Raw genomic sequence first — 12,868 nt, 5'->3', positions numbered from 1 at the left:
CAGTGTGGCTCATCAGCTGAGTTCACCGCTGACTACAAAGAGAGCTGCTGTCTGAAATTAAAGAGCCACACACACACGTCCAACCTCTTGGTAACACACTTCACCACATCATCCACAGGATCTCACAACCCCACTGTCACAGTGTGGACAACAAGTCAGCAAAACTGACCAACACAGACAGCAGAGTGTGGCTCCGAAACACTGTTTGTTGAACTGTGATTAGAGTATTGATGTCAGTAGCTCAGATGGAAAGTAGTGGGGACAACTGTGGGGCCACAGTGTCTTAAATGAGCCTCGACCCGGTGCAGTCTACTTGCTGTAATCCCGTCTTAACAATAAGAACACAGAGTGTTTTTGCACCAGTTGTTCTTCTAAAAAAGATGTTCGTCGTCATGATTTCACTAAATGCTCACTGGGTTTTGATTGCACCTCTCAGAAACCTCCTGCATCTTCCTCCAGGCTTCTACCTGATCTCTCCATCTGAGTTTGAACGGTTCTCCTTGTCCCCACCCGCTACCTGGTGGAGCCTCGCCGTCTGGTGGAGGTTCCTCTTCATTCAGGCACCTCCACCCACCGCAGGCCGCTGCATGGCGGAGCTTCACCTGCTCATGGGTGCCCACTCTCTGAGTCTGTTCATTTGACTGTGGAAAGTCTTGATTCCTGACAGCGCTCAGGAGTTTCTGTCACCTCCGTTCTTGTAGAGATGCCAGACAAGACAGTGACGACGCAGGTAACGTGTCTTTCAGAGGCTCAGCATCGTCAAACATGCACGTGCCATCGGCTGAGGGAACACTACACGTCCAGATGCAGTGTTCTGTTTGATGAGCTGCTGCTGATGAGCTGTCTGCCTGTTGTTACACACACACCTTGTTTGTGGCTGACTGTGTGGACGTGACCTTTGCCTGCTGCCTGTGTGTTATGGAGCGTGCTTTGCTGAATGATGAGAGTGAGCGCTGGAGAGACAGAAGAGAGTGGATTCAAACTAGGACGTAGAAGAATCAGACGTACATTTGCTGCCTTCAGTGTGGTTGTATTTGCACCGTGTGCTGCCTCTCCTCACTGGTACGTCAGCTTTCTGCTCCCGTCGTCATCAGACAAACCCACATCAACAAGTTGGCGGCTGCAGCAGCGTTTACCAAACTTCATCCCATTGCACGATTTGTACAACCCCCCTGTGAACGCAGCCAGCTGTGTCCTGATGTGACTCAACAGTGGCTGCAGGTCTCATATGACGTGTAGAGTGTTTGACCACCGTGACGCTGTGTTTCCTTACAGGAGTCCTTCAGGAGATCCAGAGGTGACTGGAAGGTGACCAGATGTGAGTATCAGCCGCTCACTGCTCCCTCTGAGGCTCTGTCCTTGATCATAGATGCTACAAACACTGCTCTCAGCTCCTTTTAAATATGAGGAGGGGCTGCACTGACACTTTCTGAACTGAATGTTCTGAAAATCTTTTTATAGATACCCCATCAGGCCAAATGTTTAATACTAGTGATAAATATTCACTAGAAATATGAACTCAAGCTTCACTTACCAGCTTTTGCCAGAGTTTGAAGCTGCATCATGCCTCAGCTGTGACCACCAGCAGATGTGGAGCCTGTGTGTCTTCAGAGATGGTCTTTGGGGTCAGATATAATTGGCCTGATTAGGCAATTATTATTCATTTTCTGTTAATTGTGATGGAAAGTAGTGACTGGAAAGAGTCTGACCTTGGATTTTGACCTGAACAATATTTACAAGTCAGAAAATTTTAGTTACAAGAACTCCTACATGTTATGTACGGGGCTCCTGTTTCCCCCCAAAAATCCATTTTGGTCAAACTTAAAACCTGAAGGTGAACATGGACACAGTCCATCTTAAAGCTGTAGCCATGGTGATGGAAGCTGTGTGTAATATGAACGGTGTTGCTCATGGGCAAGGCAAGTTTATTTAGACACAAGGCAATTCAAAGTGCTTCACAGAGGCACGGACATATATTAAAACAGAACGTTAAGAAGACATTGAAATAGCATTTAAAAAATAATTCGAATAAATAGAAACATTTTGATAAGTCACGTGACAATTACATAAAATCAGGTAAGAAACTTACACCATTTTAAATGAAGAGCTGCAGTGATAGAAGATGTTGAAAACATGGCACAAGATTAAACAGATGTGGAGAGACGCCAAAGGGCTCTTAGCAGGAGTGCGCTCGGAGCAGCAGGAAGACTGGCAGTGGAGACGGAGGGTGGAGGAAGAGACACCACCTGTGCCTAAAGACCACACACTGTACACAGATCCTCACAGCATGGTCACAGCCGTTTAACCCAAAGCTACAGGAAGGACATTCCTGCCATGTGACCACTGCCATGAATCATCACCAGCATCAAAGCAGCGTCTCACGTCGGCCGTAGATGCCTCCTGTGGAAGCTGTTTGACTCACACGGTGACCAGGCCTACATCGCTCTGCCAGGCTTCATCACCGCCAGGCTTCTCATGTGGAAACGGTTTGTCCGCTCTGCTGCGCATCTCACTGGCCTTCATCCCCCCACGAGGACGTACAGCTGGAAGGACTGGGTGGGGTGGCTTCAATAATGAAGATGGAAATATTTTGTAACAGCATTTTATGTGATTTGTGCCTGTTTTTCTTGATTTGAACTTCAGATTTATGGTATGGAGGCCCATTTCTGCCAGGGAAAGGAAAAAAATCTGATGAAAAATTAGGCATGATAGATTTTTTTTTCTTTTAAACTCATGGTGACTCAAAATTATGGGATATTAGATTAAAAAATAAGATAATTAGTCTGAGATATTAAAACAAAATATGAAAACAAAAAAACAAACATTTTTCAAGTCAAACTAGTGAGATACTGAGTCATGATTGAGACAATAAGTTAAAATTGACTGACTTTTTAAAGTCAGCGTCATGCCTAAGGAATTCTTCTTTTTTCAAATTCATAAGCTACTCATGATTGTTTTGTGAAAATATTATTTTCTATTATTTTCTCCTTTTTTAATGTTATTTTCTCATTTTCTTGTTTATCTCAATTTTGACGTAGAGTTTTTTCATAAGTCATTATCTTTACTTGGTGATATTTTAATTTAAAAGTTATATTTCTGCTCCAGACACAAATGTTTGACTTGGTGTCTCATAATTTGGTGTTACATTATCATCAAGTCATCTCTAAGTTTGATCCAGCATCATAAATTGTTCTTTTACATCAACAGCTTATTACTTAGTACCACCATCATTTTGACTATTTAAATCTCATACTTCACCAAGTTTAACTCCTTATTATTATAATAATTTTGACTACAATGACTTTCACCTAGTATCTCATAATTGTTGATATCATTTTTAAGTTGAGTGATTTTTATTTGGATCAAAATTTTGACAAAGTGAGCATTTTTATTTTTGACATTCCTCCTTATGTAAACCATTTCTTTATGCCAGCAATGAATAATGTAATTTAGGAATGTAATTGTAAGCTATTGTAGTGAAATGTTTTTAATATATACAGTATATATGTTTCCACTGTACCTGTGGGCCTGTTGTAACTGGGGTTGGCTGCTGTTTAGATCATACAAGGGAATATTTTGGTCCTGTGTCTCAGAATGCTGGGTATTTTAGCAACAGCCTAGAATATATTTTTGCAGTGACTCGATTAAGAATCCAATTTTATTTTGTTTTTTTTCACACTCCAGTTCCTTGTGGATAATTATTACATGTTTTCTCCCAAGAATGAATGTGTCTGTTTGCATTTTCTTATTACACTCACACGTCTTTACTCTGTAACTGATATTTTTCCACATCATTCATCTACAAAGAAAAGTGATTGAATGAGGACAACATTTAGACTTCCAGCCCATCATTTGGCTCGTCTGATTATATTCCAAAACTCAGTGCTCTCTTTCAGTGTCTTTTTTTTTTGTCTGTTTTTTCTTTTTTTTCTTTCTCTAAAAGCTGAACTTTAATCTTTGTGTCTTTGTGAACCGCGGCAGCCAGGCCACCTCTGATGAAGCAGATAAAGGAGTGATCAGTTGTCATACATGCACAGCCAAGAGTTTTGATCATCCATTATGAAATGAGATGCTTTGTCCACTAACTGCCTTGAGCCACGGTGGTGGCTTCACTGCAGCCTGAGCTCTCTAAGGAACCTGGCCGAGGCTGGGCCTGAATGAGCTATAAAACCATGGCTGGGTTCCCGGGCCTATATAGCTTTTCTGGAGTTTTCGTTTTTATCTCAGGTTACAGCTTCATAACTTCAGAGTCCAGAAAGTTGTGTTGAAGTTATGTAGAAAATTGCCACCAGATACATTCAGTCTGTATTTGTGTATTTGTTGATGATGCATTGATAGCTGATAAGGGCCTGACCTTGAGGAAACTGTAGGAAAAAGACTGTAAGTAGAGACTGAGCAGTCAGGAAGTAGCAGCAGGAGCAGAGTCGTCTCTGAACTGGAAGAGAAAACAATGACAACAAGGTTAAAGTGCTGACTTGTGTTTCAGTGTGAGGTGGGATGTGTTGGCATGCACATCAGATGAACGGTGTAGAAATTTTACTTCTTCATATACACAGATGTGATGATTAGAAGGGCCGAAAGTAACTGGACAAATAAACCTCTTATTCATGAATATAAAGTTCAATTAAATATCTAATTTCCAGTGCTGTAAACTGAGTAAATTTAGCAAACATATAGTTTTAAGGGACTGTCAGCATACCTGTTTCATGTTTCTACTTCTACTTGAAGTATGATATTGTACTTTAGTGCACCATATTTATTTAATACCTGTAGTTTCTTTGCAGCAAAGGGACAGTCTATGATAATGGGGGCCAGGTTAGGACTGTTTCTGCCAACAATGGAAGGGGCCCGTGGGAATCAGAGGGCCCCACCCAGGAGATGTTGGAGAGCCGAAGCATCAGCACACAGGTATTAACACTGCATTATGAAAGTCCTGTGAGCTCCCCCGGCCTAGAGGATGGAAGAAACAACAGACTGACCATATTTATTCACCACAAACAACCAAAGTATTGACAGCAGAGACAGAACCTGTAGCCAGCTACCAATGTATGCACTGGCTCCTGGGAATTCTGGCTCTTTATTTTCCTTCATATCCCTCTGCTTTTAGTTCTTCAACATTCATGAACTGGAGCCTTAAAGCTTTTGATTATTTGCAAATCCTTGGTGTAAACTGAGATATTTTCAACACAAGCACACCTGGACCAAACACACATCTGTTCACATTCACTCACATTCACATGCAACTGCACCGCTTTGTGTTCACATGAACCACTAACAATGATGAAGATGTGACCTTACCCACACTAACAGTCCTCACAGGAGGTTTAATGAGGTCAAACGAGTGGAAACGCCTGTGTGGATGGACAATGGGTGGGCAGGCTCTTTAAAGTACTAGTGGTCCAGATACCTCCAGATACAGTGTAAAATGGTAGTTACTGTAGCTGTATTTCATCTTAGTCTCACCTCCAAACACCTTGGCTTCATCACTCACAGCTACTGTGCACACAAAACAATGAGCCATGAAAGACTTCCTGTTGGTTTATTCATCTCCTGGTCTGTGCAGATACAATAGAACCTAAAACACGCTGCAGCACACTGCACCATCGCTGCAAGTGGATTAGTCACCTGCTGAGGAAAGTTTATGGAACATTAGCAGCAGAGAGAAGCGTAGAAACAAAACACATGAAGGGCTCTCGATCAGGTTTTGAGAATCTAATGATATATACAGAGCTCGCCAGACTAGAAGATGGCTGTAGAGAGAAGGTGAGGGCTGAGGTGTATGAAGGTCTTGGTCCTGAGGAGCGTGGTGGAGGTGGACTTCTTATTTTGACTCGTGTCTCCGGATCTGCTCATGTTACTGCCTTTTTTTTAGGTGGTGATGCCAGGAAGCAAAAGAGCTGTAGAGGTGGATGAAGTGGAAGATCTGTCCCAACTGGAGTGAGTTCAGACACACACACACACACACACACACACACACACACACACAGCACCTACAGTGTAATTAACCTGTTTGCCTACTGTATGTTCTCAGAGAAGTGTGCGAGAGTTCTGTGCTTCTGAACCTGAAGAAGAGGTTCCACTGTGACTGTATCTATGTAAGTTTCATTACTGGCCTCACACCTCTGAAATATTTTACATCAGGTAACTCAGGTCCTCTCCTATTCTTCACCTCTCCAGCAGCTGGCATCTGTGTTAAAACTGAAAAAGATGACATATAGCTGGGTATATGCTAAAAAAAATCACACCATCCATGTAGGGTAAGAACAATTTAAAGGTGCTTCAGAAAAAAAATGAAAGCACAGATAACTGGCTAAAATTTACCAAAACAAATCTGGACCCAAATATCTACAGTCCTTCCCAAATGAGTTTTTTAGATTTGATAGTTTTTCTCTAAAAAGGTTTAGTGTACATATATTCATTGAATGGCTGTGTCATCTTCTTTCCCCCAGACTTACATCAGAAACATGCTACTGTCCATTAACCCCTTCAAGCCTCTTAACATCTACACAGCTGAGCTGAGACAGAAATACCAGAGCAAAGAGCAGCAGAGAAACCCACCGTGAGCAAACACTTCACCACAGCATGAGCCTCATCAAATGTTTTATTCACTTCAAAACATCTCCCTGTGTGCTCTCATTCTATCGTCTCAGAATTTAACCAGAAGACCTGCTCTCTCCCATCATCTATACACATAAATGTTTTAAAGGGTAAAGCTTAATAATATACCTTTTTTATTACCAACAAATCCTGCAAACAGACCGAAACCAATAATGATATATCTTATTCCTCTGTGCCGTAGTGATAGAAAAACTGCTGTTGTCCAGAAACTATAAAAAAAGCATCAGTGAGCCACACTGTTGTTGGACTGGGCGACATATTCCTTCATCACCCTGAACACACACACATTTTTTTATTTTGACTTAATCTCACACACACACTGTTCAGCTGCCAGAAATACTCACCCAGGATTCATCCGCTGCTGAAAATAGTGCCCAAAAATGCAGGATTTCCTCCAGTTTCAGTGATGTCTGATAGAAATTACAGTGACCATCTGTTTTCAGAAATTACTGAGTGTTTTTAAAGATTTATGTTCTCTGTACAAACCAGTGTTCTTGGAGATCAGGTCAGAAAGTATTGACAGGTGGTCTGACAAATTGTTACCTTTGGCATTTAGTTTTTTTCCCCATGATATTTGTTCGCAATTAGAAAAATATGCAACAAGACCGTCCTCATCATTTAATATACCAGCATCAGTTGAATTGTTGCATTAAAATCTGTTCTGGTTAATTGTCACCAACATCAAAGTATTTATCACTTGACATCAAATAATACATTTCTACCAAAATCAATTTCATTATATTGGATATATATTGGATTGGATATATAAGCTGATAGTAACTTGCTGGTTAGTTATTTTAAGCCTGTGTGAAAAGCTTTCTCACCTTAAACTGCTCCTCAGATATGACCAGGAGCTGGTGTGATCCCTGCATGTCAGGTGAGTGAGCCAGGCCGTGGGCCCCCCCCAGGGACTCAGGGAGAGGAGCACAGGGACCGTCCAACACCACTATACCAAGGACAGGAGCCCGGTGCATCAGCTGGATCTCCTTAGCTGGATTCAAGCAGGCGGTGACAGAGAGCAGAGGACATTTCAACAACAGGACAGAGATGAGAAAACAGCCCATCCTAAAAAACACAAACTTCCTAAAGTGTTTCTTACCCGGCTGCGCTGTGACAGGCTCATCTGCTCTGTGCTCTGCAGGAGGAAGGCGGAGCATGTATGCAAGCACACAGCCACCCTTCGTTCCTGCCCACGGGGGGGGGGGGTGTGTGTCATGTGAGCCTGTGAGGAAATGAGGAGACACGTGTGAATTATAATGAAGTAAGTTCATGTATTCGGCTGCTGAAGGACTGTCGGAGGGATTTCTTCATGCTCTTCACCCTGGACAGAGGAGCCTCCATGGCAAGCTGGTCACTGGGGTTCAGGGTGCACCTACAGGGCAGAGGGGAAGATTTGAAATACTAATTGAACTGTTATAGATGCAGAGTTAGAAATGGTTTCTGGGCTGTGGAGCTCTGTTAAACGGTGTTGTGAGTGGGTATGTCTTTGTGTAAAATGTCATGTCCTGTATCTGTTAGTTTTTTAATTAGTTATTTACTTATTACCGTTATCTTCTGTTATCCACTGTCGACAAATCAAAATCAGTCCTCTCACCTGTCCAGCAGTGCCCGCCACAGTCAGGTAACCACTGTGTTTACAAAGATGGATCTTCTGAACGCCGAGCCTCAGGTCGTCACTGTGCGGGTCAAAACAGCCAACCTGCACAACACATGATGGAAAATGATTTAGCAGCAAATCAGCTTTGCACTGCCATGAAGTCGTGACACTTTCAAAGACAGATGAAAAAAGGATTTTTAGTCACTAGAAGAAGTTGAGCTACAAACACACTGGATCCTGATTTTCCCATCATGCAAGTTGACTGCAGCTCTTTGACCTTTTGTGCCTGATAAGAGGTTCTTTTCCCACATGTGACAAATCTTGTGACATTTTACAGCCATTTTCAGAGGCTCAGCTGTGCTCAGCCTGTACATGGGATACAGACAGACTCCTGATGCATCCCAGAAACACACGGTGCCATTCTTGTGCCTGCACACAAACACACACACACACAGACATACACATATAAACACGCTGTTGTTGTTGCTAGGATTGAGAAATGATTCATACATTAGAAGATGGTGAAAATGGAACAGGTATTTACCTGGACAGCATGTGTGGCTGCTGATTTGCATCTGTGCAACTGCAGCTTTTTTTTTTCTTTCTTCAACATAAAAGACTGATTAAGTCCATTTTGAACCATGCTTCTGTAACATTTGTAATAATAATGTTAATATGCTGGAAATATTTATTTTATTGGTGCAATGGTTTTGCTGTTCTGTATCACTGTTCTTTTGAAAAAAACAGATACATAATAGAAATTCAAGTAAAAACAAACAAACAGAAAATGATTTGGCTAAAATGATGTCTGTCAGTCTGTCATACAGATGTTGCTGCTGCACTGACCCTGTGAGCAGCAGGTCTCTCTGTGGAGGGTCTGGGGCCAGGTTCTGGCCTCCTGTGATTGGCCATGGCTGCGTGGAGAGAGGGGAAATGAAAGTTTAACAATAATACGACTTAATGGCGTCTGTCCGACCAGAAATGAAACAGTGCGTCCATGTTCAGAAGATTACATCATAATGATTAACAGCTCTGCACACACACACACACACACACACACACACACACACACACACACATATACATGTATATATGTATATATGTATATATGTGTGTATATATATATATATATATATATCTATGTATATATGTATATATGTGTGTGTATATATATATATGTATATATATATATATATATATATATATATATATATATATACATATAGTCACATACAGGTTGAGTTTTTTGTTTTTACATACAGATGTTTCTGACTCTTCTCAACACACTGAAAGTTTACAACCAGTCAAGTGACTGTTTGAGAAGAAAATCCATTTCTATTGAATCCATTTTATATTCACTGAGATGGGAGTGTAATCTTATTCAACTTGCATTACATGATGCAGGTGAGTAAGATTGGGGACTTGCTCACTAAATAATATGTCCACTGAGCCTGTCCCACCAATATTTCTTGGTAGTTTAGGTGCATAATGGATAAAAGCCACGTCCCCAGTTTTTTTTCTGAGGAGCTTTTAGAGTATTTAGAAGTCCTGCTGTAGAGGATCTAACAGCTCGTGGAGGGACATAAAACAACAGAGAATCTGTGATGGAAGAGGCCAAACCATTGAGAGCTTTGTACACAAGTCAATAACTTTAAAATCAGGATAGTACAGGGACTGTAGTGTAGGAAGTACAGGAGTAATCTGCTCTTCCTCCTTGTTTTCGTTAAGTCTAGCAGCAGAGCTCTGAATTAGCTGTAGTTTTCTCGATTGACTTTTTTGGAAGTCCAGTAGAAAGAGTATCACATTCGTCCAGTCTGCTTGGAATAAAAGCAGGAAGGAGCTTTTCAGCAACTTGTTGAGTTAAAAAGTGGCGCACTGTTTTAGGTGGAAGAAAGCTGTTTTTGCTAACTTGCTTATGTGAGGTTTGAAACTTAGATCAGATTATAAAATACAGTACAGATTCCCCTGACTACTGCTCTGCAGCATCCACCACATCCCAGTGAAGCCAACGTGCAAACAGAAGCAAGACTCTTCTGTCAGTCATTCCAGAAGATCTAAGACAATTTCAGTCCCTGGTTTACACCAGGCTTAAAATAACTTACTTTCAATAATGCTAATTTCACATATCTCATGTAAAACACCATATAAGATCATAAAAGCAATCATAAATGATGAATAACAGTAAACACAGAGCTCTCTGGAGCGCTCTTCAACAGTCTGACGTCTGCTCAGACCTTTTTGGAGTAGTGTGTGTTCTGCAGGTCTCCAGCAGCGATGACCTTGTCCCACAGTTTGAGGGGGGTGGTGGAGATGTGGTGGGAGCAGGTGATGGCTGAGCTGTGGAGGGGAACCAGGTACGGTGTCTGAATGACCGGCCAGCCCTCACTCTGCAGGTCAGTCACCACCAGCTCCTCCTCCACCAGGACCACCAGTGCACTGGGGTCTCCTGCAGATCAACAGGACACAGTGAGAACAGTAGTTACACACTGATCTGGGAAAGGTTAGTCTCACTTGTTTAGACTTCTCTCCTGGGGTTGTAGATTATCTGCAGTAAAGCCACAGTTGATATTAATCATATGCACCAAAGGTGAGCACACACTAAATGTCTGTTGTGATGTTTTGCATTGAAAACATGGTTTCCTGGTTGATGCACAGATGACCCATGTCCTCAGCCTGTTTACACCCCCCACAGGACAATAGTGGCAGTTGAGTCAGTAGGTTTACATGCACACAATAAAGCAGGTTGCTGGGAGAAATCAGGTTACACCAGGAAATCATGTGCACATTGTGTTTACATGCATATCACGTGTGCATGTCTTGTGATGGTAGAGCTGAGCTGACACCTGACCGATACTTTTTCATGGCTTCCTTTGAGGAAAAATCAAACTGTTTTTGAAGAGATTTAGTAACATAACTCCATAAAGGTTCAAACTGGTGGAGTGGCCCTTTAGTAAAAACTCCTTTCTCCATTTAACAAAGAAGACAACTTAAATGTTGCCTAAATACAAGAAACAATACATGAACTAAATTATCTGACTGCTCAAAGTAAAGCAGAGTGTAAATCTCCAACACCAGCTTTCAGTAGCAGACAGGTTCTGATACTATGGACACATTTCAGTCTGTACTTAGAGAGTACAGAGGTTTGATACCCAGTGCTGTGCAGATGTTGTAAAAATCAGCATTTACATGTAGCAGGTGAAGAATCAGATTTCTGAATGAATCAGGCTCCACATGGCAGCAACATCTGATCTGTAACCTGGATAATCACATCTCTCTATTCTGTCTGCACTGTGATCCTGTAGATACTGGATATATTAACACTGCTTCAGTACCTTCAGTTAGCAGAAGACTCAGAGTTTTGTGACCTTTCAACTTGTTGAGTGTTTTTTTTCTCTCAAGAATGTGGTCACACTGTCACACCTGCCACCCTGATGATACAAACCGGTTTTCTTCCTGAAACAATGTTGACACAGTGAACAGTAACCAGGTTACAGTTCTATAGCTGTAAGATGAATGTGTTGTATGTCACTTGTTGCCTGCCTGTGTGCAGAGCCACTTGTGTTTAACTGTGGATCACTGTGATACAGTGTCTGATGCCATAACATGCTGCCACTGAACAGCAGGAATGGAGGTCTACACACACACACGCACACACACACACACACACACACACACACACACACTCACACACACACACACACACACACAGAGTCATGTGACTTCTTGTACCTGCAGAGGGGAGGAGCAGCTGAAAGTGAAAGTGTTCAGTGAGCTCAGACTCCATTTGAAGTGGACGGAGCAGAAGGAGGGAAACTGAAGGCTGAGGCAGGTGAGTGTTAACACAACATTATTATTATTTTACTGTCAAAACTAAGACATAAAAGAGGAGACGAGTTTAAAACTAAAACAGAGAAAAAGAGACAAGTTTAAAATAAACCAAAGTCCAAGACTCCAGACCAACAACTGTCATACAAAGAGCAGGTCATGACATCTTTATTCTTAATATAATGTTTGATCCAGTTCAACCTGAAAATGATATTAGATGAATGGAAATCAAGAAAATTCTGTTGAAATAATGATACTTGTTTTTTCATGTGAAGGTGAATAAGGTCGAGTCTGTTTTTAATAAATGATGGTGGAACATGTCAAACCTGTTTTTAACACACACACACACACACACACACACACACACACACACACACCTGTGGAAAACCTGTGTGTGTGTGTGTGTGTGTGTGTGTGTGTGTGTGTGTGTGTGTGTCTCTTGAACAGCTTGTTTGTCCTGACTCTTGTGTGTGTGAGCTCACAGTCAGTGTTACTGGTTTCCCTCTCAGACTGACTGAAGTCCTGAAGATGAGTGATTGTGTGGAGGAAGAGGAGGACAGAGCAGAGTCTCCAGGACCCAGCTGTCTGTCTGTGAAGAGTCACCGGTCCAAAGAAGAACCTATGAACTTCAGTCCTGAACCTGGACCCTCAGACTCACAGTAAGAGACCTGCTACAAACCTGTGAACCTCCAAACTGTCTCTGTAACAGTGTTTAGTGTGTTGAGCTCCTGCAGTGATGTCACTTCCTGTAACAGCTGCCGTAGTGTCGCAGAAAATAACTTCCCCTGGCTCCTCTGACATATCAGTGTATTAACAGTGACTGCTGAG

The 12,868-nt window shown here is 41.9% G+C and overlaps 2 protein-coding genes across 5 annotated transcripts in view; one reads left to right on the top strand and one right to left on the bottom strand.

The window, feature by feature from the left end:
• The window catches only part of LOC139612045 (NACHT, LRR and PYD domains-containing protein 12-like), a 606,901-nt gene that overhangs the window by 245,917 nt on the left and 348,116 nt on the right, over nucleotides 1–12,868 (bottom strand). The gene's annotated exons all lie outside the window — the stretch shown is intronic.
• Nucleotides 11,813–12,868, top strand: part of LOC139612046 (NACHT, LRR and PYD domains-containing protein 12-like) — a 286,486-nt gene continuing 285,430 nt past the window's right edge. The window contains exons 1-2 of the mRNA XM_071467173.1: nucleotides 11,813–12,044; nucleotides 12,550–12,699. Of these exons, the coding sequence (XP_071323274.1) occupies nucleotides 12,569–12,699 (131 nt within the window). The 5' untranslated portion in view covers nucleotides 11,813–12,044; nucleotides 12,550–12,568. The remainder of the gene's footprint in view (nucleotides 12,045–12,549; nucleotides 12,700–12,868) is intronic.

The sequence above is a fragment of the Trachinotus anak genome, unplaced genomic scaffold, assembly GCF_046630095.1.
Source record: "Trachinotus anak isolate AG129_WGS33_773 ecotype Australia unplaced genomic scaffold, CSIRO_AGI_Tana_v1 ptg000030c, whole genome shotgun sequence".
NCBI classification, from domain to species: Eukaryota; Metazoa; Chordata; class Actinopteri; order Carangiformes; family Carangidae; genus Trachinotus; species Trachinotus anak.
The sequence above is the reverse complement of the archived record's forward strand: the minus strand, read 5'-3'. Positions and strand labels throughout refer to the sequence as shown.